At 41.7% G+C, this 22,337-nt stretch overlaps 2 protein-coding genes across 13 annotated transcripts in view; one reads left to right on the top strand and one right to left on the bottom strand.

Annotated features, from left to right (window-relative positions):
- Positions 1–1,242: 1,242 nt before the first annotated feature.
- On the top strand, positions 1,243–20,559 carry LOC128897036 (PDF receptor-like). Of its 11 annotated transcripts, none has more exons than XR_008462191.1 (13): positions 1,243–2,120; positions 3,424–3,531; positions 10,763–10,923; positions 11,802–11,905; positions 12,747–12,891; positions 12,972–13,074; positions 13,556–13,676; positions 14,019–14,097; positions 14,220–14,305; positions 14,382–14,562; positions 14,881–14,995; positions 16,618–16,797; positions 17,782–17,923. XR_008462191.1 is itself a non-coding variant. In XM_054160670.1 (13 exons), the coding sequence occupies exons 1-13, from the start codon at positions 2,039–2,041 to the stop codon at positions 17,947–17,949; spliced, it is 1,542 nt and encodes a 513-aa protein (XP_054016645.1). In that variant the 5' UTR covers positions 1,243–2,038; the 3' UTR covers positions 17,950–20,559. The 11 variants fall into 11 exon arrangements, 7 of the variants coding, with proteins under 7 accessions (XP_054016645.1, XP_054016646.1, XP_054016652.1 ...); XR_008462192.1 differs by having other exon boundaries at positions 16,618–16,801; positions 17,782–17,922; XR_008462193.1 differs by having other exon boundaries at positions 17,787–17,914.
- The window catches only part of LOC128897037 (45 kDa calcium-binding protein), a 2,998-nt gene continuing 1,212 nt past the window's right edge, over positions 20,552–22,337 (bottom strand). For both annotated transcript variants that reach the window (XM_054160679.1, XM_054160678.1), the window contains 3 exons: positions 21,868–22,131; positions 21,567–21,748; positions 20,552–21,493 (listed from right to left, as the gene is read on the bottom strand). In XM_054160679.1, coding sequence (XP_054016654.1) covers positions 21,317–21,493; positions 21,567–21,748; positions 21,868–22,131 — 623 coding nt within the window. In that variant the 3' untranslated portion in view covers positions 20,552–21,316. The remainder of the gene's footprint in view (positions 21,494–21,566; positions 21,749–21,867; positions 22,132–22,337) is intronic.

Below are 22,337 nucleotides of genomic sequence, written 5' to 3' on the forward strand. Positions count from 1 at the left end.
CTCTTTAAAAAACCATTACCTAATTGCACGAAAAGCATTCTCTCGCGTCTCGTTTAAAATTGCGAACGACGCTATATTGACTGGCTCTCTCGATCTAAAGAAATTAGGAGCGAGTTTAATCTCGTTTAAATTCTAAATCCTTTCCCCCCTCCCCTCTCAATTTCGAGCAACAACGCCGTAGAATCGTGTTTTCCCAGAGCCCGATTCAGCCTTCCAAATTCCCCAGGGATTTCGACGGACCGTTTTCTACGGTGCAATTACGCGAGGTCTGGTAAAAAAAAAAAAGTACTGGCAGAGAGGGGGGGAAAAACGGAGGGGAGTACCAGCGAGAAAGCCGAAATCCGTGACCGACAAGCAGCAGCCTCGAGGGGGGAAAGCCGGGAAAAAAAGAAAATATCGCCGGGGCTTTCTGGATCGTTGCCAGAAAGTATGGTTGCACCTCCGCGCATTTCTGCCTCGTTTCTTGTTGCCTGAATAGAGTTTGATTCGCGATTCCGACGAGATCGCGTTCACCCGTTTGCCCCCTCGAGAATTTCATTCAATTTCCAAGCCTTCCAGCAAAAATTGAATCGATCAAAAATTCACGCAGCAGTTTCTTGTACCAAATATAATTTAGTTGCAGGTGAAGCAAAGGTACGGAGTAGACTCGACAAATACTTGGTTCACAATTATTCAAGGGAAGAAAGAAAACAACGTTCTACCATGATATGCTTTCAAATGTCACGCTCTCTTACGCGAGCGAAGAGAATGCTCGCGAATAAGTTCTCGCTGACCCGCGGAAAACAAGTTTCCAAGCCCATTGGGACTTTGTATATGGCTGTCTGCAACTGTATCAGGCAGGGAAAGTTTGCTCATAAAAATTTCGATTCCTGCGAGGTCTCGGTTGGCCCCGGAACGAAACAAACACAATATTTTCGTGCACAGGCGAATGTAAAGACTCTGGAAATTCGTTTTAACGTTAAATAAGAAACAAGAAAGTAATGTTTATTTTTCTGTTACAGGTGGAAGTTGTTCCCGGATAAGGAAGACTACGTGGAAGAGGAACTTGACGACAGAAGAAGAAGAATACAATATATAAAGATGAGGAGAACTACGTAGAAGAGGAACTTGACGACAGAAGAAGAAGAATACAATATATAAAGATGAGGAGAACTACGTAGAAGAGGAACTTGACGACAGAAGAAGAAGAATACAATACAAAGATGAGGAGAACTACGTAGAGGAGGAACTATACGATACAAGAAACCAATTCGATTCCCACGCACTCTACCGGCAGTCCGTTGATAAATAACGCATGGTAAAACTACCTATCAATATATTCACGACAATGAACAGGATTCTGCACCGATCACCCGTGAAATAATATTGTACCCGTTTGAATGACAGAGGAGCCCTTCGATGGCCAGCGAGAGAGCACCGACTAACGACGTGGAGAGCAACGTTGACGTTCGTCTGGCCATGGCGACAGTGGTCGAAGTGACCCGGAATAAAATTTCAAAGGGCTCCGAAGAGTTGCAAGAGAGCAGCGAGTCGAAAGGGGTTCCTTTTGCTCTGTTTCATTGGTAGGAGGACGAGATAAAAAGATCAACAGCCGTTGGCAAAGGGCAAGGGTTGAGGGTGGGAAGTACGATTGGAAAGACAAACTACGACTGTTTCCTTTTGTAGAAGCTGGCCAGAGGCGAGAAAAGGCCGAGAGATGAGGCAGGAGCGCGGAGAAGGCTGGGTCGCGTTTGTTGGGAGGTCCGAGACGCGAAGGGAAATTGATTCGACGCGTTGGACGACAGGAATTTTCACCGAGGGATTAGAAAATTAATTTTGGAGACCAGACGTTGAAGAGCGCAAGTCTGGATAGGATTCGCGAAGCTGATATCACTGTTGGATCGTATAGCTTGCAATTGTATAAGAAAATCTTAGCTTGAGAAGTATCGTCGCGAGAATGTCTGGCACCGAGAGTGTTGGAGGACGGATATCATGGGGAACAGGGGCGTAGAGTCGGGATGCAGTCAAAGGGACACGAAGATGGACATTTAGAGGAAACATGGACGCGCCTAATGCCATTGGCAACAACACTCGGGACTTCTGCAGCGCGAGATACAAGAATTTTGCTCCACCAGAGGATGGTGAGTCGCTCCTCTCTGTGGAACATTTTCGAATGTTATTTCTGGTCGCTGTGACTAGCTGGGGAATCGAACGCTTGAAAAATGGAGAGGCGCTCGAGAAATAGGAAGTGATAATCGAAGGAAGTAACACAGCTGTGCTAATTGGATCGCATCGTAGGTTCAGTTAATTGCATTGTATTTGCAACGGGAAGCAGTTGAATTGCGTCAGTCATGCTCTTCGATTGATTCAGTTTAGATAAGAAATTACAAATTACCTAAGTAATGCTCATCGATTACTTTAGTTACGTCGCAATCGAATTAATCAATTATTGATCACTACAATCACGAGTCTAATTTACTTACAAACGATTGAAATGCAGCGTAACTGAAACACAGATCTCCATAATGAACCAATGAATACTAACGTATCTACCCATAGATCTAGTTTGATAAGAAACAGCCAAGCTCGAAGTTTTGTCACTCGATATAAAACTTTCACTGTTACAGCTCGTCTCTCACGAGTTTTTTTTAAATATATATAATGACAAATAGAAAACGGAGAATCGATCACAAAAATTGAATACAGCATTGAATTATTTTTGATGGTAAACAAGAACGATCGCGAAGAAGCGTTGCTTCCAAATGCATGGAAAACAAGACAACAATCTTACCTCGGGTATGAATCTATGGGGACAGGTCTCGGATTCGGAGCTAAAATCGTGTTTCGCAGTTTCTGGCGAACCCGTCGAGAATACGGGGATAAGACGCACTACTCGCGACTCGATTTGCAGTCTTTGCGAAGAAGATTGAATAAAATCCGAAGGAAACAATCCTCCTAGGGAAATGGGGATTGCTTGATGGAGAGCTACGTTGACATATCGTGTGTACACAAAGTAGGACGTACAAGTAGGAAATATCGGTTTCTTCTGGTGTCTGGACATTTTACATTTAACATAGAAACTATTTATTTTAATACGAAACGAAATTTACTAGAGAAATACTATCGCATCCCCTTAAACTCTCACGCTTAATTAGCGTTAATAGTATAGTCTGATACCAACAGTAATAACTTGAGAACTATTTACATATCTTCGCACTGAAATTTCGTATAAAAATGTTAAATACATTAATAATTTAATACTCCACCGGGAGAGATGAATTCTCAAGCCCGGAGAGGCTCGGTACCTACTTAAAAAGAGTCCTCGCATAGTCGAGCGCAGAAGGAATTCGCGTTGCGTCCAGTCTCGAGTTTCCCGACGAATTGAAATTGCACGGAACCGCATCGACAGTAATAAGCCTCACGTTTCCTCTTTCCTTTTTGCAGAGCTGTGGTGCGAGCCAGCGTGGGACTCGCTGCTCTGCTGGCCGCCGACCAAAGCCTCCACTACAATCAAGCAGAGATGCCCTTTCGAGGACGGATTCGACACCACCAGTAAGTCGATCTACGCCGATTGATGAATGCACATTTAAATTGCTTGTTACCCAGTCTAGGCGACTGTCGATGGATAATTGGAATCCTGGTTTATTTACCGAGGATATATCGTCAAGGGTTGGCCAGATATCGTGTTCTTGTTTGGGAGTCGTCGGAAGATTATCACTAGGATCGTTAATCGAATCGCTCGAATCGACGCTATTTTATTCTTTATTATATTTCATCGAATATTGTACTAGGATCGTTAGTGTCAAGCCTGAAATTCTTTGTTCATAGAAACGCTAACGTTCCTTGATACTATCTGTAGACTATGAAATATTTATGGGCATTCGTATTACCATAGACAATGAAATGACGAATTGAGAGTAACTATCATATATTGTTGTTCCAGAGTTTATGTAACGGTTATGCCGTGTCGAGAAAAATCACTCAACGAAGGGTACACAACGAAGCTTGATAGGAGCCAATCGTTTACACAACCGAGCTTGATAAATGATTCGTTAACACATGGAATCCAGGCTCGTTAGCCGCGGGAGATATCCTGCTATAATTATTAGGTCTGCTAATGAGGCGTGAGAAATGTTAAAGGTCGCCATTGGCATTCATCAAGGCATTCCTCTGCTACGCCCGCGCCTCTGATAAGTTCTCGATGATTATAGGCGTTGCTAACGCAGCCATTGGAAGCTTTTATTCTTGTTTAGTCGAGAGAACCGTGTCGTTCGTCGATTCCTCGGCTATCTTTGAGAGGAAAGGTTACAGGGAATACCTCGAGCCTGGAAAGTCGCGGAACTGTGCAAGATGTAGTTATTAATTTGATTAAACTGGGTAAAAGTGTCGTTAAAAGAAAGCGCCCACTTCTGGCTCATCAAACACGCCTCTTTAATTCTAGACGGAGCTTGTCGAGCGGTCGTGCATAAGTAGCTGGTCGAAACGTTTCCGCGCAGACGAGGAAAACAACAAAATACTCGAGCATTTCTTCCGCCGACTATTGTTACGAGGAAAGAGGTTGAAAGTCGCGAGGTTTCGTTTCGATTCCTTAACCGCGCAAATATGAAGATACAGGAACCGCAAAAATGGCTTCCCTTTGAGCCACCGCTACGAATCTACTCTCGAAATCATTTTTCTATCGGATGGAAATGCGACGACGTTTCGAAGGGAAACCTCCACGTTTATTTCTGCGACTTGTAATTCCTTCTGTAAACCGTTTCTTCGGTTCGGCCGGGTTGAAAAGCGGCCGTATCGAATTTCCCCGTCCATTGAAATGCCAGCGTAGCACGAGGGAACGCGGTCCGACTTCGTACGTCACTTTTAACCGAATGAGAATAAATTTTTTAAAATAATACAATCGGTCTCCGCGCGACTGTCCGCTTATCAATCATGTTCGTTCAACTTTTCACAGCGACGATTCGTTTTACATTTGTTAACATCACGGCATTTATGCGCCGGGGTGGTCCGTATTTCGCGAAAATATTTTTATTAGAAAAGTAGCTTCGTATGTGATGTGCTCCGTATGTGATGTGCTTCGTGCTGACTGGGCTGACATACGAGGCAATAGTTGAGATAAAAATTCGAAATTAACAGGGCTTCTTCCTATTGTTATTAGGGAGAACTCTGCCAAATTTCAGACCTTTCCATGAATGTTTACGGGAGTTGTACAATCGAACGTAACCGATGGAAAGAATCCCACGTATTTTCCAATGAAAGTTTCCAACTTTACCTGTTAGCCAAAACTAGCTCCGAAAAGCAGTAATGCTTTGCAGTAATTATATTTCAAGAATAGTGCAGGAATAGCGTTCAAGAAATCGTTAAAATAAGCACCAGCGTAACGCACATTCTCATGTATTTCTAAACACTATCACTCACCATAAATGCATAAACATCCAGTTATGATCGATTCAGGACGACTGGAGATTTCGCGTAGAATTTTCATCGAAACTTCTTGAGGGGAAGTTCGTGGGAATTCCGTCTTTTGTCATGCAAAGCGAGCCTCTCATGGAGGAACATTCCTCCCCGTTAATAAATCATGGAATCGTTCGGCGAAGTTGTTCGGGCGCAACGGCAATTTTTAACGAGATTCGAAGTCGTGGCTTCGTAGCCTGTAAATACTCGCGCTGTTCCAAAAATACGTTCATCGCGAGAATGTTTCCTTTAACGTCGGACAAATAACCATGAAGATGCATTAGCAACGAGTTTCTCGCCTGTTGAGTTCGCTACGCTAATACGATTCCGTTACGCCCGGAGGGGAAGCTGGAAAGAAAATTTGCATATCACGGATTAACGTAGAGCCAGATGTGGCCGTCGTCGGTGGTGTATTGGATTCAGCCTCGTTTCCCTCGCTGTCGCGACCTGGATGCAAATTTCGCGCAGCGCGAACCAGGGAAGAAGGGGGATTTTAGAAACGTTTGATTACGAATTTACGCGGTTATTTATGTACGTCCGAATAACCAGACAGTAAATAGTTTGAGACTATTTCGTTATTTCGTTTCGTGTCGCGGTCTCTGCTTGGGAGTAGTTGAGAGGTTTTATGTAGTTCAGTGGTTTAGAGGAGGTAGTTTCTTTTCCCTGAGAGGGCAGGAAATAGTTTTCAATTGATCACTACAGGTGGTCGACAGAGCGAAGTACAATGCCCACTGAAATTACAAGAATCAAAACAGTTTGGTGTTTGTAGGGGGTAGTTTCTTTCTTCAAGAAATAGATTTTCTTCGCTGCCAGGCACCAAGGATGCTAAGACGCACAGTGATGGTCAGAGCGAGGTATGTACAACGTTCACTGCAATCAAAAGAAGCACAACAGTCGCGAGACTGTCAAGAATCAGAAAAATCATGAAAATTTTTGTTTTCCAGCAGTCCACTATCCTGCACGAAAGAAGCATTACCGTCCAGTTTGCATCCAGCTTTTGCCCCAGGATGTTAATAGCATCCGTCAAGACACGCTAGAAATGGGAACGAGTCCCGAAAGACACGAGCTCGACTCGGGTCGGGGATTTCGAGTCGCTCCACTTTAATGTTTTCGAGGCCCGACACATCGATTCGCAACCGGGATTCGCATGCACATGCAGCTTACTTGAACTTGCCCTCCGGCCTTCGGGGGATGCACTTCCGTTTCCACGACGACAATAACTGCTACCAGAGAGACAGAGCGAATGAGAACCCGCGATTCGGCAATGCTGGGGGGATAGGGTTGCGTCGGTGTTGGCGCATCACTCGACCCACTTCTCCGCATTTTGATTGCACTCGATGACGCCCCGACATGTTACCCAGTGCTAACAGCGCGGTAAAACTCCCTGGCTCTCTCGAGCCGTCTTTTTTCCCTCTTCAGTCTCGCGGTACACGTTCCACGTTCTGAATCGCTGGCTGGAAATTAGCGAGAGATTTCCTAAGACGCATTCATTCCGTCGAGTGCCTCTGGACATGCTCTCGTGGCTGTCCAAGTCGTCTTTGAACTGATAATAGGGACCCTATTCTATTTGTAGCACTTTTGTGTTTCACCTCTTCAAAGCTTCGCGGTTCATTTCCACGAGATTTCCCGAGACGTTTGCCTGTTTATCTCTCAGAATGCTTCTTTCGACATTCTTGAGTCCGTCGAGTCGAGGTCCCACTGGACCATTCCCATACTCGACCAGTCGTGTCCTTTTCTTATTTGACTCCACGTTAACTTGAACGCTGCATTTAATTGTAGGGTTATCTTAAAGTTGTCGCTATTTCGGAGTTGTTAGTCGCTGTTCTTGTTTCTGTTTCCCTGAAATCGAACTGCAGCCACGTTCGATTAAAGCGAGACGCGAACAGCCGATCTATGGCGCTTGAGAAAGTTTGACGTCTTCCAATATCTCTCCCCAAGGATGTTCTCCAAGTTTGTACCTCTTTCTTTTTTACGAGAAAGTTTCGATCACTGGGAGGGGAAATTTTCTCCTGCTGTGTGCTCTATGGTAAAATACTCGAATGATACTATCAATTATCACTCACTATCAATTAGAATAATCTGAATATTTCTGTTAGTCATATTTTTCGACGTATATGTACTTAAGTTTAATAATATTGTTTATTATCGTAACATTAGTATCATACAAAATTTATTTTGTCTATTAGAATCATTTTATAAGTTACATTTATATAATATTTCAGAATTCGCATAATAGCATACATTGAAGAGCATAGAATTGTACTATCTCAGTAATAAGTAAGAAAGTATTGCTTTCCACGAAGAAGAGACGATTAATAAGCTACCGGTCGGTAAAGAGTCAAGTTTGAACAATTTCGTTGAACTTTTTAGTTTACTTTTAACGAGGGGTTTTACTTTTACTCGAAACGTTTAATAAAGATACTTAAATGCTCGCCAGGCTGTACCATTATCCTGAAGTTGAATCTACTTCCTACCAGCAATTATTTTCGAAATCGCAGTTAATTGCAGAGGGTTGGAGCAATTAGAATTTCGAGGTAAGGGCAAAAATATCGTGCCCAGATTCTCTTGGAAGGTATTGCACAGTTTAATATACATTTATATTATATTGTACAATATAATACAAACATAGTAATGTTGCATATAGTTTCTATAGATCCATCCAAGGTCCATTCCATCCATTCCAAGGTTTTAAGAACAGGTTCCATACCATAAGGAGCCGAAATAAGAACATGACCGATACTGTGCAGCGACGGTCCAGTGGGAAGTGCGCTTGACTCATAATCCAGAGGACTCAGGCTCGATTCCTCGCAGCTTGGAAAAAGAATTATCCAACATAGAGAGTCCCTTGGCCCTTTCGGTTCGAATAGTGGAGACTTGTAGCACGTTTCAGTACCAAGTAAACATTGTTCTCATTCTCATAGGTTTAGCCTTTCTCAAGATAAGGTGCAGACTTGATGGAAACTTGGTACGCTTTCTCATCATCGAATGACGTTTCTGGACTTGAATTTGGACTTGTCTCAACCCCACACCTCTCAAACTTTCTTCTGGCTTCTGATTTACAACATTCCATGAGTAGAATAACGTCGAGCAATTACGATTAGCCACTCGCAGAATCAGATCAATAGCTCGGTTCTTCATCCGTCCTTGGCTCCCCCGAATACCTTAAAGGTGCAGGTTTCAGACGAAGACAGGAGAACGGACTGCATTGCCGCGTGCTTGGAATTCTCGAGCTTTAATGGAACCCATAAGTCGCGCCTAACGTATGAAAAACCTGGCTCTATATTCGCGCTTCGCCAGGAATAATAACGCAGCCAATTTGTAAAACAAGTTATCCAATATTCATGCGCATTCCTCGCACTCGTTTCGAGATGTGACGACCTCCCCGGAATAAGTATGAAAAATCGTAGGACGCTTAACGATAAGCCATCCTGTTCGATAAAGCACCACGAAAAGATTTATCAGGAGTTCGTGAATATTTTTCGCATTTTGAAGTTGGTCGAATCATTAAAAAGTTACTATTTTCCAAATTCTATTCTTTTTTAATATCGAAGATGGTCAAATTTCAAGTGACACTTGGAGAAAATGGTACACTCTACAGTGATTTTTAATTTAATCGTGAATTGAAATTAGAAATTAATTCTCTCCATTTTATTTAACTCGTCTAAGGATCTTTTGAGGAGAATAAAAGGATTCCAATTTTCTGGATGACTCTTCTATCATTTTTATTATCTGAAATGACCAGATTGGCCCGTTAAGAAAGCCTTTAAGCAACAAGCTGGATAAATAGGCTCCTCTTTGAGACTTCTTCCGTGGTGTATTCATGGTCGTCCTTTATTCGGATTTTTTGATAACGTGGAGATGAAAATTCTTTTCGAAACACCGCGAGTCCCATTGTTAGTTGGAAGCCTCGCAGCTTCCGGCGAGTACCATCGGCTCGTTATTACTTTGAAACTATCAAAGTGGATTTTCAAGGAAATTTAAAACAGGTCTAGCTTGTATTAAACGTGTGGTCCTTTTTTTTTTTTAAATTGGAAACGAACGTCGCGAACTTGTAGTTTCCAACTACTTTCATATCAGCTTCAACGTCAAAGCTGCCACAATTTATTCAATTATTAAATGAGCATAGGTGAAACACATTTAACGTTGAAGACATGAATTTCTTTTAATTATTATTATTGGTCTGTGGGTTCTATTTGTTATATAAACTAATATAATAAACACATTGTAAATGTGCGTGCACTTGTGCGAAAGAGCATTGCATATATGCTTTATGCGTTATTTCTACATTATTGTACATCGTCAATGCAGAAAATCCGCGGTCTAATTATTCTAAAACGTTTTTATTGGTCGTAAAAGTAAGCAATTTGCGGAAGGTCGCGATTAAAGGAGGAGAAATCGCTGTAGCATAACTGAAGCATCGATTCACGTTTCAGTGACAGAAAATGGAAATTTATATCGGACGAATTCATTAATTCCCGTTTACTTTGTTAATGGATTTTATGGTAATATTCTCTGGTTCGATATCGGTGTCCACTGGAATACACAAACGTGTTCTAGTTCATTTCAACACAGTTCCGCAATTACAAACGAATAATTACACAAAGTAAAAAAGATAAAATACTACAATTTAAAATTTTCAACGCAATTTTTATTCTACGTTAAGGAAATTTGTAGAGCTTTAAATTTATATAAAAATTTGTTTGAAGGATTTGGAGTACTCAGGGCAAAGGTTCTTGTAAACGAAGCAGAAACGTTTGATAGAGGAATCAAAATTTAATATTAAGAGAAGAATTAGCGGTTAGAACAAATGCAACTTGAATTCAATCTCCTAGTGGTTCTCGGTTTTCGACAAACCCTTTGGAGCTCCTGGCTTCCAGTTGTTTACTCAAAGTTCAGCGGTTCCATTATAACGTAGGTAGTGACTGGTTGCCAGTCACGAAACTATTTCAAAGAGAATATCAATTCGGTTAACTTTGCAGTTAGTCTTGCCACCGTGAGTTGTAATTTCGAGAATCAATTTTTCAGTTGCATACACCTGGCCAACTTGCGTCTATTACTTATTAAAAAGAAAGAAAGAAAGAAAGAAGATATTATTAAGAGGATATTATATTATTAGGATATTAGATATTAAGAAGATAAGTTGTAATATTACATTGAAATGTAACGGAGATGTTTATAAAATCCTATTCAACTATATCTTCTTAACTGGAATCACCAAATCTACCAATATGCAGAGTTCCCAAGTGAATTGGTGATCTCAGCAGCAATTGTTGTATAACGAAGGGCGTTGGTACTGCAAGCTTTACATAACAGCGTGCATTGTTTGTTTAAGAATCCGTGGAGAAGAAATGTGGTTACAACGGTCGCTGGGAGGGCCAGAACGGCACCAGCAACGAGGACTCGCCCCACGGCTGGGCAAACTACACGACCTGCTTGACACCGGAAATGCTTCGGTTGCACGGGAAAGTTTACACAAACACCATCGAGGGTAACGTGAGTATCACTCGAACCTCGAGACTGGCGGAATATAAATGAACTCCTCGTCGCTTCTTTTTCGTTATTCCAAAGACTGTATCCAGAAGAAGATGAGGAAAAATTCTATCTGAATAATGGATGAATTATGTCACCTTGGGGACCATTCAACTCGTGCACGGAACATTCTTCAGCGTTGTTAGTAATTTAGATATTCGAGAACAATAACTGCGGATACTTATGCAGTTTAATGTTTGTATACATGCAGAAAAAGAAATTGTACGTTAAATGAATTGTTTTTATATTTTAAGCTGTATAATATGTACGTTTGTTGTATTTAATTTGCGCGCATTCGCATGGATTTCTCCATATTTCCATGCATAAACATTCTCACGCGTAATTATAACAATTAAAACGGGACACCCCGTATACATGACACGCGATTATGGCTGCTTAAAGTTTCGAGTGGCATAAAAGTGGGCCAAATCGATTCCAGGCGGATAACAGGAACGGGAAGAAATTAACTTGTGAAAGAGATCGATGAGCCCAGCCGGAAGAAAGGCCTCCGGCCTGCTCTTTTTCTGGATGAAAGCTTAAATGGCGAATATCTATTTAATACAACTCTGGAAACTGTCCAACTGAACCATTATCAGCCCCTCTGTACCGTTTATTGCAGTTTGAAGGCCACTTATCGTCCTGTCATTCAAATTAAGGGGACAGGTCACTGTTTGTTAAAGCTCTTTTAAGAGAGTATTCGACAAATTTTGACTACTGGGTGTATTTGAAATTAAAAAAGTCAAAATTGTTTTAAACTAGACAGTATTAATTAATGCAGTTTAACCAAGACCACGCCCTTGTATCGTCTTTGATTATTACCTTCGTCTGTCTTTTCATTTCAGATGAAGATGGACATAGCCGAGAGGACTCGAACACTGGAGTTTGTCGGTTTAAGCATTTCCTTGGTAGCACTCCTCGCCTCGCTCGCTATATTCTGTCGATTCAGGTGGGAAGTTCATTATTTCCCGAAGAAACTGCCAACTTCCTTCCTCCCACACAATCTATTTCCTCCTGAAGAACTAATTTCAAGAGTAACGAGTCATTGCTCCGTAAATACAAAATTGTTTCGCTTACTGTGACCTCACGTGGCCAAGTTGGGAGACCAAGACCTAATCCAGACCTACATAAACCTACCCAGACCTACATAAACCTACCCAGACCTAATCCAGATCGAAATTCAAACTAAAACTAAAACTAAACTATATTTAAGTTCACGGCAAGTGTTTGTTTTCTTTTATTAACTGTATAATGTAAATCGGCGTGAAACTACGTGTACCATCGAATCATGGCAAACTCGAACAGATATCCGTCGTAGAAATTAATTGTTAGTATACTTTTGAGCGAAGCGCAGCGCGTTCCCATTCGACTCTCCATTCAGGGTATATTTATTTATTCCTCCGTCTACCGTGTTCCATTAATGAACAAAAGAACTCAACTTTGTGTATGGCAACGATTCACCGTCGAAAGATGGGAGAGTGTGTTTGTTTCGCGAAACTGGGTTAAGCTTTTCCTAAGACGTAACATTACTGGAATGGAAACACTAACGATGTCAAAGCGTTCAGAATGCGTAACGTCCGTTTCCTCTCCGTGAAAGTAATTGTTTTATTATCTCCGACGCGAGACTGCGAACTCGCAAAGTGAATTCCTTTTTTAATAACTCGTGATTTCTGAACGGATTTCGACGAATGAAAATGTATGAGGATGTAGATTCGCTTCCCTTTTAACGAGGTCCTACTGTATTTCTTTAATCAGTGCAATTGAAATCACTTGTTCGTCGTATGCCATAGGTCCCTAAGAAACACCAGAACCAGAATCCACAAGAACCTGTTTGTCGCCATGGTTGTCCAGGTTCTTATACGCTTGACTGTGTACATCGACATAGAGATCCTCAGGAGAAAGACGTATGGCATTCAACGAGGCATTGGGAACACCGTAAGCGCTTATAATAATTATTTATTCATTTATATTAGGAATTGTTAGAAAAGCATGGCATGGGCTTATTTCTGTTACAGCCCGTTCTATGCGAGGCTAGCTACGCTCTGCTGGAGTACGCAAAGACCGCCATGTTCATGTGGATGTTCATAGAGGGTCTGTTCCTGCACAATATGGTCACTGGTGAGTCTCTTGGCGAAACCATGTTTTACAGGAGAAGTGAAACATTGGTCCAAGTAAATTTATCATCGACCAGCGCGAGGATATAAATTAAAAAGCGATACATTTACGTATCTCTCGAACGACTATTTATTTTTATCTCCACTATTTGCTTTAGAACGGCGTCAGGGAATATACGGCTACACTCTTGTTGTAAAAAAGGAAAAGGAAACTATTTTTTAATACATGAAAGCGAAGTCGCAGGGAAAATTCAGTGGCTGTAGCTCGTCCAGCTGTCGAGCGTTCTAACCGTGAGCACGTTTAAGTATGCGAAAATTAAACATTTCTCAGCTCCCAGCAACCGTCCCATTTTTCACCCAACACAGCCGTCGCGTACCGTGAAAACCTAGCGAGTTTGATGAAACATTCCTGAATCCCTCCGTCCAGAATTAAAGACACGTCTTCTCCCTTTTTTCATCTGGTTCTATGGATTTGTTTGTCGCAGTCACGGTATTCCAAGAGACGTCCTACTACCGAATGTACAGATTCGTTGGATGGGGATGCCCCGTTCTGATGACTCTCGCCTGGGCCGTCGTCACGGCGTTCTATTACCACCCGAAGTCCAGGTAGGCCGGCACTCAGACCTGGGACGTTAGAAGGAATTTACTATAGAAGTCCAGGAATCTAATGGCGTAAATTGGTGGTTGCACCTTTGAGGAGATTTAACGCGATCATGTATTTTGATCATAGTCTCTTAAATGAAGTAATTCGTACATTTCGATTGATTCAGTCTTGGTCTTCAATTAAATTACACAAGTCATGCTCCTCAACCGATGTAATTACGTTGGACTTGATTTACATAATTCACACATTTCACTAGATAGATTGAGTCACGTTGCAATTGAATGATATAATTCTTATTCTTGGATAGACTTAATTACATTGTAATGAAGCAAAACGAATGTTAGATTTTCCAGATGCTGGTCGGGATACAATTTGTCTTCCTACTTTTGGATCCTCGAGGGTCCCAGGTACGCGGTGATATTGGTAAGGACGTTATAACGTAAAAAGTCAGATAAATAGGCGTATAAGAGATCTGCGTAAACGTATCGTTAAAGTAAAATTTGCCGAGATTTGCAATAGTCTATACATTGATTTCAATCCTCCAGTTCAATTTTCTGTTCCTGCTGAATATCGTGAGGGTGCTCGTGGTGAAGCTGCGACAGAGTCACACCAGTGAGGTAGAGCAAGTTGTGTGAGTCGATTAAAAATTTTGAATATCTAACTCTAAGGCGGATTAGAGTCGTATAGGAACGTATATTCTTTTGTAGAAAGGCAGTGAGAGCTGCCGTGGTGCTTCTGCCATTGCTGGGCATCACCAACGTGCTCTTTATGATCGAGGCACCCCTGCACAACGTGAAGAAATTCGCGATTTGGTCCTACTCGACGCACTTTCTGCAGTCCTTTCAGGGCCTCTTCATCGCGACCCTTTACTGCTTCCTAAACGGCGAGGTGAGACATGATGCCACTCAGAAATGGGCGAAATTAGAAAACAATTACAAGTAATAAATGTTTAAAGTACAAAATGGTAGAAAGTAACGCTTTCATCACTGACATATCTTCCAAAAATGTCGCAACAAAATCGCCGTCATTGTGTGAAACTGTAAACCATCAAAATTATATTTGAAAAATAAGGAGGAGCCCGAAAAATAAGGTCCACCATACCGTACATAATTAGGAATATTCGTGGATCCTAGGATTTCAATCATAAATTATCCAACTTCTCCAGATTTATTTTCTTCCACTGACAAATGACTGTTTTCTGCACAGGTGAGGCTCGCCCTGGACAAAACTATCTCCGTCTACCTTTCCCTGAGAGGAACTGACCTCCAGGCCAGGAGGCAATCGACTTTCAGTGGCTGTCAACCTCAACGTATCGCGTCAGGTCAGTTCGAAAGACCTAGAAGTTCCCTTTGTAGCAAGCTTTGAATTATAATCAATTACAGTTTTTAAATTAAATAATTAATTTAAACAGATGTAATTAAAAGTTATTCAATTAACGATTTACAATTGATTTAAGAGGAATTAATCCAAAGCCATTTAATTTGAAATGTTAGTGGAAGGAATGCAGGTAAAATTAATTGATAGGTTTAATGACTTTTGTGAAATTCTTGGTCAAGGAGAAGCTGATGGTCTTGCTGCGATTACACATTAAACATTAAACAAGAATACTCTGTATATCGCTGGGTAATTTACGTTATATCGAGCGCAAGGAAAGTTTAGTTTATCCAGGTAGTTTCGTGCGTTATTGGCAAAGCTGCGGTCTCGCTCAAAGTTTGATAGACGCTAACACGTAGCAATGCAAGTTAGACGTATCGCCTTTCCGTATCCGAGTCCCGGATTGTTGGCTCGCCACGCACCGGGTGCACGTTTATCTTTCGCTTGAAACGCGTCTGGTAATTTGCCGACAGACTACACGTGCAATTATCCTAACACGACGCCATGAAACGTAAATTAATCGGTGGAACTTTGTTTAAATTGCGCCAATGAGCATTAACGACGCCCGTCGGGGTTGAGGCGAAGTCGTAGGTTTCGCGAAACTGCTCGGGCATGTCTAGGCGTTATCTTTGATCACAGTTGTCCTATTTATGTAACACTGCTGCACTTCAATTACGATGGTAATTTAGTAAGATTTGTATTTTAATTTGGTTGCGAGTGAATTACATTGTTCATACGTTTCAATAGATTACGTTACAATTCAAATAAATAATTCATACGTTTCAGTAGAAAATACGTATCTCGATATTAAAAGTCCCACTGTTTCAGGAACGTTCGCAGCCTAATTATCAAGATTTCCATGCGAAAGGACTATATAGGACGAGACGACGATCGAGCGAGTCACGATTTCCATTCTCGTCGCTCCCTTCGAAGCTTCCACGCATCCTTCTCTCTCGCCCCTAAATCGCGCATGAGATCGATTCGCCTCGAGTGAATCTCAGCCAACGCTTTTCCGGACTTTAAGAGCCCCCGGAGTGCTCTGGCTTTCGTTAATTTGATTGAACGCGGCGTACCTGACGACGAGTTTTTAGCGACGACTCTTCAGCCGACGCTATAGTTTTCTGACCTTGTTTTAAAAATAATTTCACGCGCTGAATTTCACCGAGTGCTCGCCAGCTTTTACACGAAATTGTGGAAACGAACTTGGACGGGTGGTTGGGGGAATGTATGCACAAGATTAAGATTAATCGAAGCGTGACAAGTTTCGAGTGCTTTAGCAAATATGCTTTTAATCGAGACTGGGCGCAGTCGTTCAGCTATGCTCGCTATAATTACAATGTAATCGAATTAATCAAAGAGTACGAATTACATCATTCGATTGAAACGTGACTCGGTCTTTCTGTCGAGATGCGTGAATTATGTAAATCAATTCCAACGTAATTAGATCAATGGAAATGTATGAATCATGTAATTCAAGTGCTCAACTTTTAGAAACGTTGGACGGATCTTGCTTGATAAATATCCTAATCTTTAAAGGTATTATCGATTAACGATTATCGACGGTTATAGTGATCGAGATGGAGGAGGAAGAGATCAGATCCAGTGGGTGGATAAGACTGTGCTGTCGAGGTGGAAACACTCCACCGCCGGACCGACCTGCCGAGTGAGTAATGATCGAGGAAAGCTCGCCAATCCGCATTTAGATCATTACCAGCATCGACGGTCGATCCTCCTCGCAAGATCATACCAGTAGGTAAAAACACGAGACACGCGCGAGCCATGCATGCGCTGCTGCATCGTTTCCCCTTGTTCTAAAACCCCCACCATTCCTTGGCAAGGGTACTGCCCTCCAACAAGTTGCTTTCATTCCCCCCAGAAGTCTTCCAAACGACGCAAACTCTACTACAGAATTATTATTTACCCCGTGAGTGAGGTCCACGTGTCTCAGATCACCAATTTCAACAAGTTATTATAATTTTACTGACCCTTAGATGAATAACCCCCCCTTCATCGTACTGTATTTTAATTCGCTCCATTCTCCTATCGTTCATTGAACCACGGACTTCTTTTCTTTCCCCAATACACTCTTCAGATATCATTTAGAGTTTCTTTAAAGTTAGAAATTCTCTCCATCGCCCTTCGATTTCTTTTCTTCGGTGCAACTCGACCCTTAATCTTTCTCCGATGATTCAATCATCGACGTTCTTCTATTCCGCTTACCTCCTCTCTTTCACTCTAACTCTCTCGCCCTGCGCACCTCCCTCCCTCGCGAATAGCACCACGCATGGGGCAACTTTAACCCTGACACAGCGTTTCGCCAGATCCTCGAAGAAGTCGATAAATGGAACCGCAGGCAGCTTGCATCGCTAGTGTTCACGTTTTGTATGATCTCTGTGTGTTGTGTGTGTGTGTGTGTGTGTGTGTGGAAATTAAAGATAATTCTCCAAGCGACGCCAAATTGTTCAATGTTAATTATCTTCATTGTTATTTTCACTTTCAACAACTGGAAACGATGAATATAGAAATTGTCTGAAGAACATATTTTAGATACAAATCTTACTCGCCCTGTGTATATATATCTATATATTCTATATGTTCTAACATAAATATATATGTGTGCGTGTATATTTATGTTTATTATGCAACATCAGTGGAACGTTTCCTGTCGTTACGAAGAAACCTGCACCCACTCCTGCAATTTCGCTTGAGGATAATCGCTTTCTCGCGTTCCAGAACAGCTGTCTGACCATGGAGTACCTCTGGCGCTGGACGGAAACAGCGAGATCTCCCGGAAATTACCAAGACCTGCGCCGCGAGCTTCATAGGGAGTTGGAGGAACACCTGGAGACGAGCCAGGAAGTCGAGGCATCGAGAGCTCGGTTCGAGACTCCGTCAAACTGACCTGGCCGAGCCGATGATTCAGCTCCAGGCTACGGCAGTCTCGAATGGTTGCGAGTCGGTAGATTCCTCGGTCGAGGAAACGAGGATCTGCTGATGGGAGCGAGTACCTGCAGACTGTGAAACGTGGCAGGTGGTGGACAAACTGTTGAGTGACGGTTCTGTCATTCTGTCAGTCTGGACGTTAGCCAGAAGGTCTGGAGACGATCTGTATCGGACTTAAAGTCTCCTGGATGACACTGATAGTAATCAGAGCGTGCAAGGGCCAAGTGTTTTAGACCGAACGTTTCATCGCGGGATGAGAGTTCACTTGGAAGACCTGGACGCCGACCCAGACGTTCAAGGGCTGGGGATATCGGGCTGCGAGTGTCATCGTGTGACGTAGAAGAATCTGGGAGAGCTTGGACGCCAGCCAAAATGTTGGAGGACCAGGTGTTTTGGACTGCGAGCTTAAACGACGATGTAGAAGCACCTGGAGGGATTGGTAGATCAGCCAGGGAGTTCAAGAGCCAGTGTTTAGCCAAAGACTGCGTGGACCTCGATGATATTCGCCTTCAGGCTAGACCTGCTTCAGCTATTTGCTAATTTTTTAGCTGCTTTTACCGGGACGACCACCTAGGACATCTTGGTTGCCTTTGACGATACGATGTCCTTGATATCTTGACAAAAAACTACCTAAACAATGTTTTACTTTTTATTAATTTTTAAATAATAATAATCCTCCTCTTCTTTGCATCGTCAGAGGCAACCAAGGTACTTGAGGTAGTTGAGACTCGTGTTCGATTTTAAGGAGCCCATCAAACGGTGCAATGGACCGTCGAGAGAGCGAGGGTTTATGGGTGATTAGGGTAGCCTGAGTGCGAAATTACAGCCTGATGCGCGGTATTCAAGTCAAAGCTTCCTTGAGTTGAGGAAATCAGGGACGGAAGGGGGGGAATTGATGAGAGTTGGCGAGTTTCGGAACACCGAGTCAAGGGATGCATGTTAACGACACTTTGAATGCAAGTTAACGAGTGGAAACCTTCCAAGTTCGAATGCGAATTTAATGTTCGTAAATCGGTGGAACGACTGAATAGAAATTCGAATAAGAAATTTTTAAGGTAATCTCTGCGTTGAAATTTGCCTTCGAATCGCAGCGATCGACGATTCGCCCACTTTTATTTGTGTAGGATGTTCTTTGTTAGGAGTCTCTATCGCTTGAAATTTTAGAATGTATCTACGTTGAGCTGTGTACCGTTTGAGAACGTTCGCGACGAGGATGTCGAGAGAAACGCCGAGTCGTTTGCGGAGGTAACTGCTTTCCTGGCCCTGAACCAGAATCGTTCAACGATTATCTCGCGAGATTCGGGCAATTACCACTCATGTTGAAGGACTCGTTCAAGTTCACCGTTGATAAAGCCGCGATAGTTGCAGGAAAACCGTGTGAAAATGCTGATGCAATGGGTTTCTTTTTTTTTTTTTTTTTTTTTTTTATGAAAATTCACTATTATAAGGGTAGGAGAAGTCGATACTTTTTGGGAGATTTAATGAAGTTTCTGTTTGGTTAAAGCAAGTGTATGGAATTGTAGAGATTAGAATTTATATGAAAAATTATCGACATTTCGTTGTACCGATCAAGTTGTGAGAAAATCTGTACCTACGGAGGAGAATTGAACCCTAACGCCTTCTGGCGTGCTACTTCGGTACCTTATCGTCGATATGTAATCTTATGTTTGATAACTACTTTTGGAAATTCAAATCATAAATATCCAAAGAAGTGTCGAGTCTCTGCGCGTATAATACTACATTTTCGTAAACAGAATTTTAAATCTACCAAGATGCAAAATTTCAATCGAATCGGTGACCTGAATGGCTCGCACTCTCCTCGCGAGACTATTCGAATAATTTTATATCGTACAAGTATTCCAATCCTACGAATAAACTTCGTGTATCATTATTTCGAAGTTTATTCGTATCTCTGTACTGCGATTTGACCCCAGTTTTGAAAACCCATTGCTAGAGTTTTGTTGTTCTCGTATTTGGATACTTGAATATAAGTGAATCCTCGATTATTCGAATATCATTCTCCCAGGGGGAGAGTCATTTTTCGAAAGCTGTAACGTCGCCTATCTGTCACCTGTGTCGAAAGCGCAGGGTAATTAGTCGTAAGGCCAATTAGCGGACGCGTCGTTGCTTGAATAATTTTTGTAGACGTGCGTTTTTTTAATATGTAAATAAATAATCGTGACATCGTGCGTTTGCAGTGTATCTACCTCCACGCTTCCCATGGAAAGAAATGGGTTTAATAAAACCTTAAGAATTTTAACGACGAAGTGTTGGTTACTTGGACAATTTTCAAAGTACTCGAATATATGAATTAAGAACTACTAATGGTACTTGGTAAAAAGTTTTATTGAGACAGCGAACGGTACAAAAATGTGTCGTAAAGTACAAATGCTTTTTAAAAGGAACATAGATTTATCTCGATAAAATATTTTCTGTTTGTGTTAATTTTTGTAAACAAGGAGCATATTCTAAGAAATGTACAAGTACGTCTCATGCAAATTCTTTTCAAGTGTAAAAATTAAGTCCTCGAAACTGTTTTTCTGCGACATAAGAATTCCCTAATGCTATATTACCTTCTTTTAAGATACAGTTGATAAACAATAGTAATGATCCATTAATGGGACGGATTCGTGAATTTGATCTTCAAGGTTTAAATGTAGTAAAGAGGGAAAAAATTGTGACGCTGTAAATACTTAGATAATTGTAAATAAGAAATTAGAAACTCGCTTAATTCTAGGTCAGTTGCAGGCAATGAAATAATATTCTACGTCGCGAAGACTATCACAGATGCGTTTTAAAAATATTCTACAAAGTCCGTTGGAAGTTCTATCGACTTGGCGATATCACTTTCAGCGAAAATCTCACACTTTGTTCTGCAAACAACTTTATGACTCAACCAATTCCTTATGTTAAATTCAACGAATGCACGTGTATTATAAAGTTTATGATATAAACACAAGAATAGAATTAACGCTAGAAGCATAGAAACAACAGTATAGCTTCGTCGGATGAAAAAATAAACTTTCACCTGGTTGTATAAGTGATTTCTGACTTAACAGGATAATCTCGAGAAAGATAATATTACTAACAAATATTGTCTGTTCGAGTGTTAGTGGACCTTTTTAAAACGCGATTCGAGGAAACCAGAATTCAACTAATAATTTCAGTTTGGTCTTTACTGAAATAGTATGAAAATAGTGAGCAATTTTGGTTAGAAAAAGGGTACCGTTCTTTTCTACAAAATACGATAGAAATGTTGATCTTTCAGCCTTTCATTTTCTATTAATCCTCTCCTCCATCTCCTTCGAAATCTGTTTTCAGTCGATCAAAACTCGTCGTGGAAGCTTCCCTCGGTGTCCACCATCTTGCTGCCCAGGAACAGGTCCATTTTGCTCAGAATTTCTGGAAGGTTCAGCTTCCCATCGAGATTCGTGTCCGACAGATTAATCAAATGCTGAGCTTCTTGAATTGCATGCCTCGGATTCGTTGGATCTATATACATCTGAACAATCGTCGTTGGAGTTAAGTATCTTTTAACGTTACAAATATCTTCCAATATTGTATTCCTTGCTCACCAAAAGCTCTATTCTATCAGCCTTGCCATTTTTATTTTTGTCTATCAGATGCCGAAACTCCTGTCGCCTGTCTTCGCTTCCACCCACGGTCTCGTGCTTGTCTTCTCTCAAATCCAGACCCATCCCGTCAGCAGGCAAGTCTGAGAACTCATCCTCTGTAAGCTGCTCGTCTCCGTCACGGTCTGAAAGGAAAGGGAACAGAAACCATGAAATGCATTGTTTAAAAACAAGGTAGACATTCAAGTGTCCTCTTGAGACACTCTATATAACAAAAACAATAAAAGAACAGTTGGTTCCTGACCAAACTTTTCAAACAGGTCGTCCACCATCTGCAGGAGCGCCCTGTGGCTACTCTCAGGGTGAGTGAAAGCCAGGAACTCGTCCAGCGCCAGCCTCTCTGGATCGTTCCTAGCGGCCTCGGTCCATCTAGCTCTGTCCCTCATGATGCTCTCTTTCAAGCTTCGCGACATGTCGCTGTGTTTCTTGTCGTGAGAGCTGATGTAGCTCTCGGGAAAGCCGTGCGACCGGAGAAAGTATGCGTGGTACTCTTCCCACGACACCTCACCTGTGAGGGTTAAACAGAACATCTTATATCAAATATATAAACTTCTGTTAGAATATCAGATCATCGCTTGTAAACAAACTAGATTAGATTTTATGCATTTACGACGTAGAGTAATATACTATATAATATGTAGAAGACACATGAAAGTACTTCATGTAAAAGTGCATACACCGTTTCTTTATATCATATTTATACTTATATTTTAC

This window comes from Hylaeus anthracinus, unplaced genomic scaffold (genome assembly GCF_026225885.1).
Source record: "Hylaeus anthracinus isolate JK02 unplaced genomic scaffold, UHH_iyHylAnth1.0_haploid 11978, whole genome shotgun sequence".
NCBI lineage: Eukaryota > Metazoa > Arthropoda > Insecta > Hymenoptera > Colletidae > Hylaeus > Hylaeus anthracinus.

What these genes read in the sequence shown, in the direction of transcription:
- LOC128897036 (XM_054160670.1), top strand. Translation starts at nt 2,039, where the DNA reads ATGGACGCGCCTAATGCCATTGGCAACAACACTCGGGACTTCTGCAGC. An exon ending in CCTGCACAATATGGTCACTG is followed by an intron (nt 13,075 to 13,555) that starts GTGAGTCTCTTG and finishes TGTTTGTCGCAG; the next exon opens with TCACGGTATTCCAAGAGACG. An exon ending in CCGCCGGACCGACCTGCCGA is followed by an intron (nt 16,712 to 17,786) that starts GTGAGTAATGAT and finishes GTTCCAGAACAG; the next exon opens with CTGTCTGACCATGGAGTACC.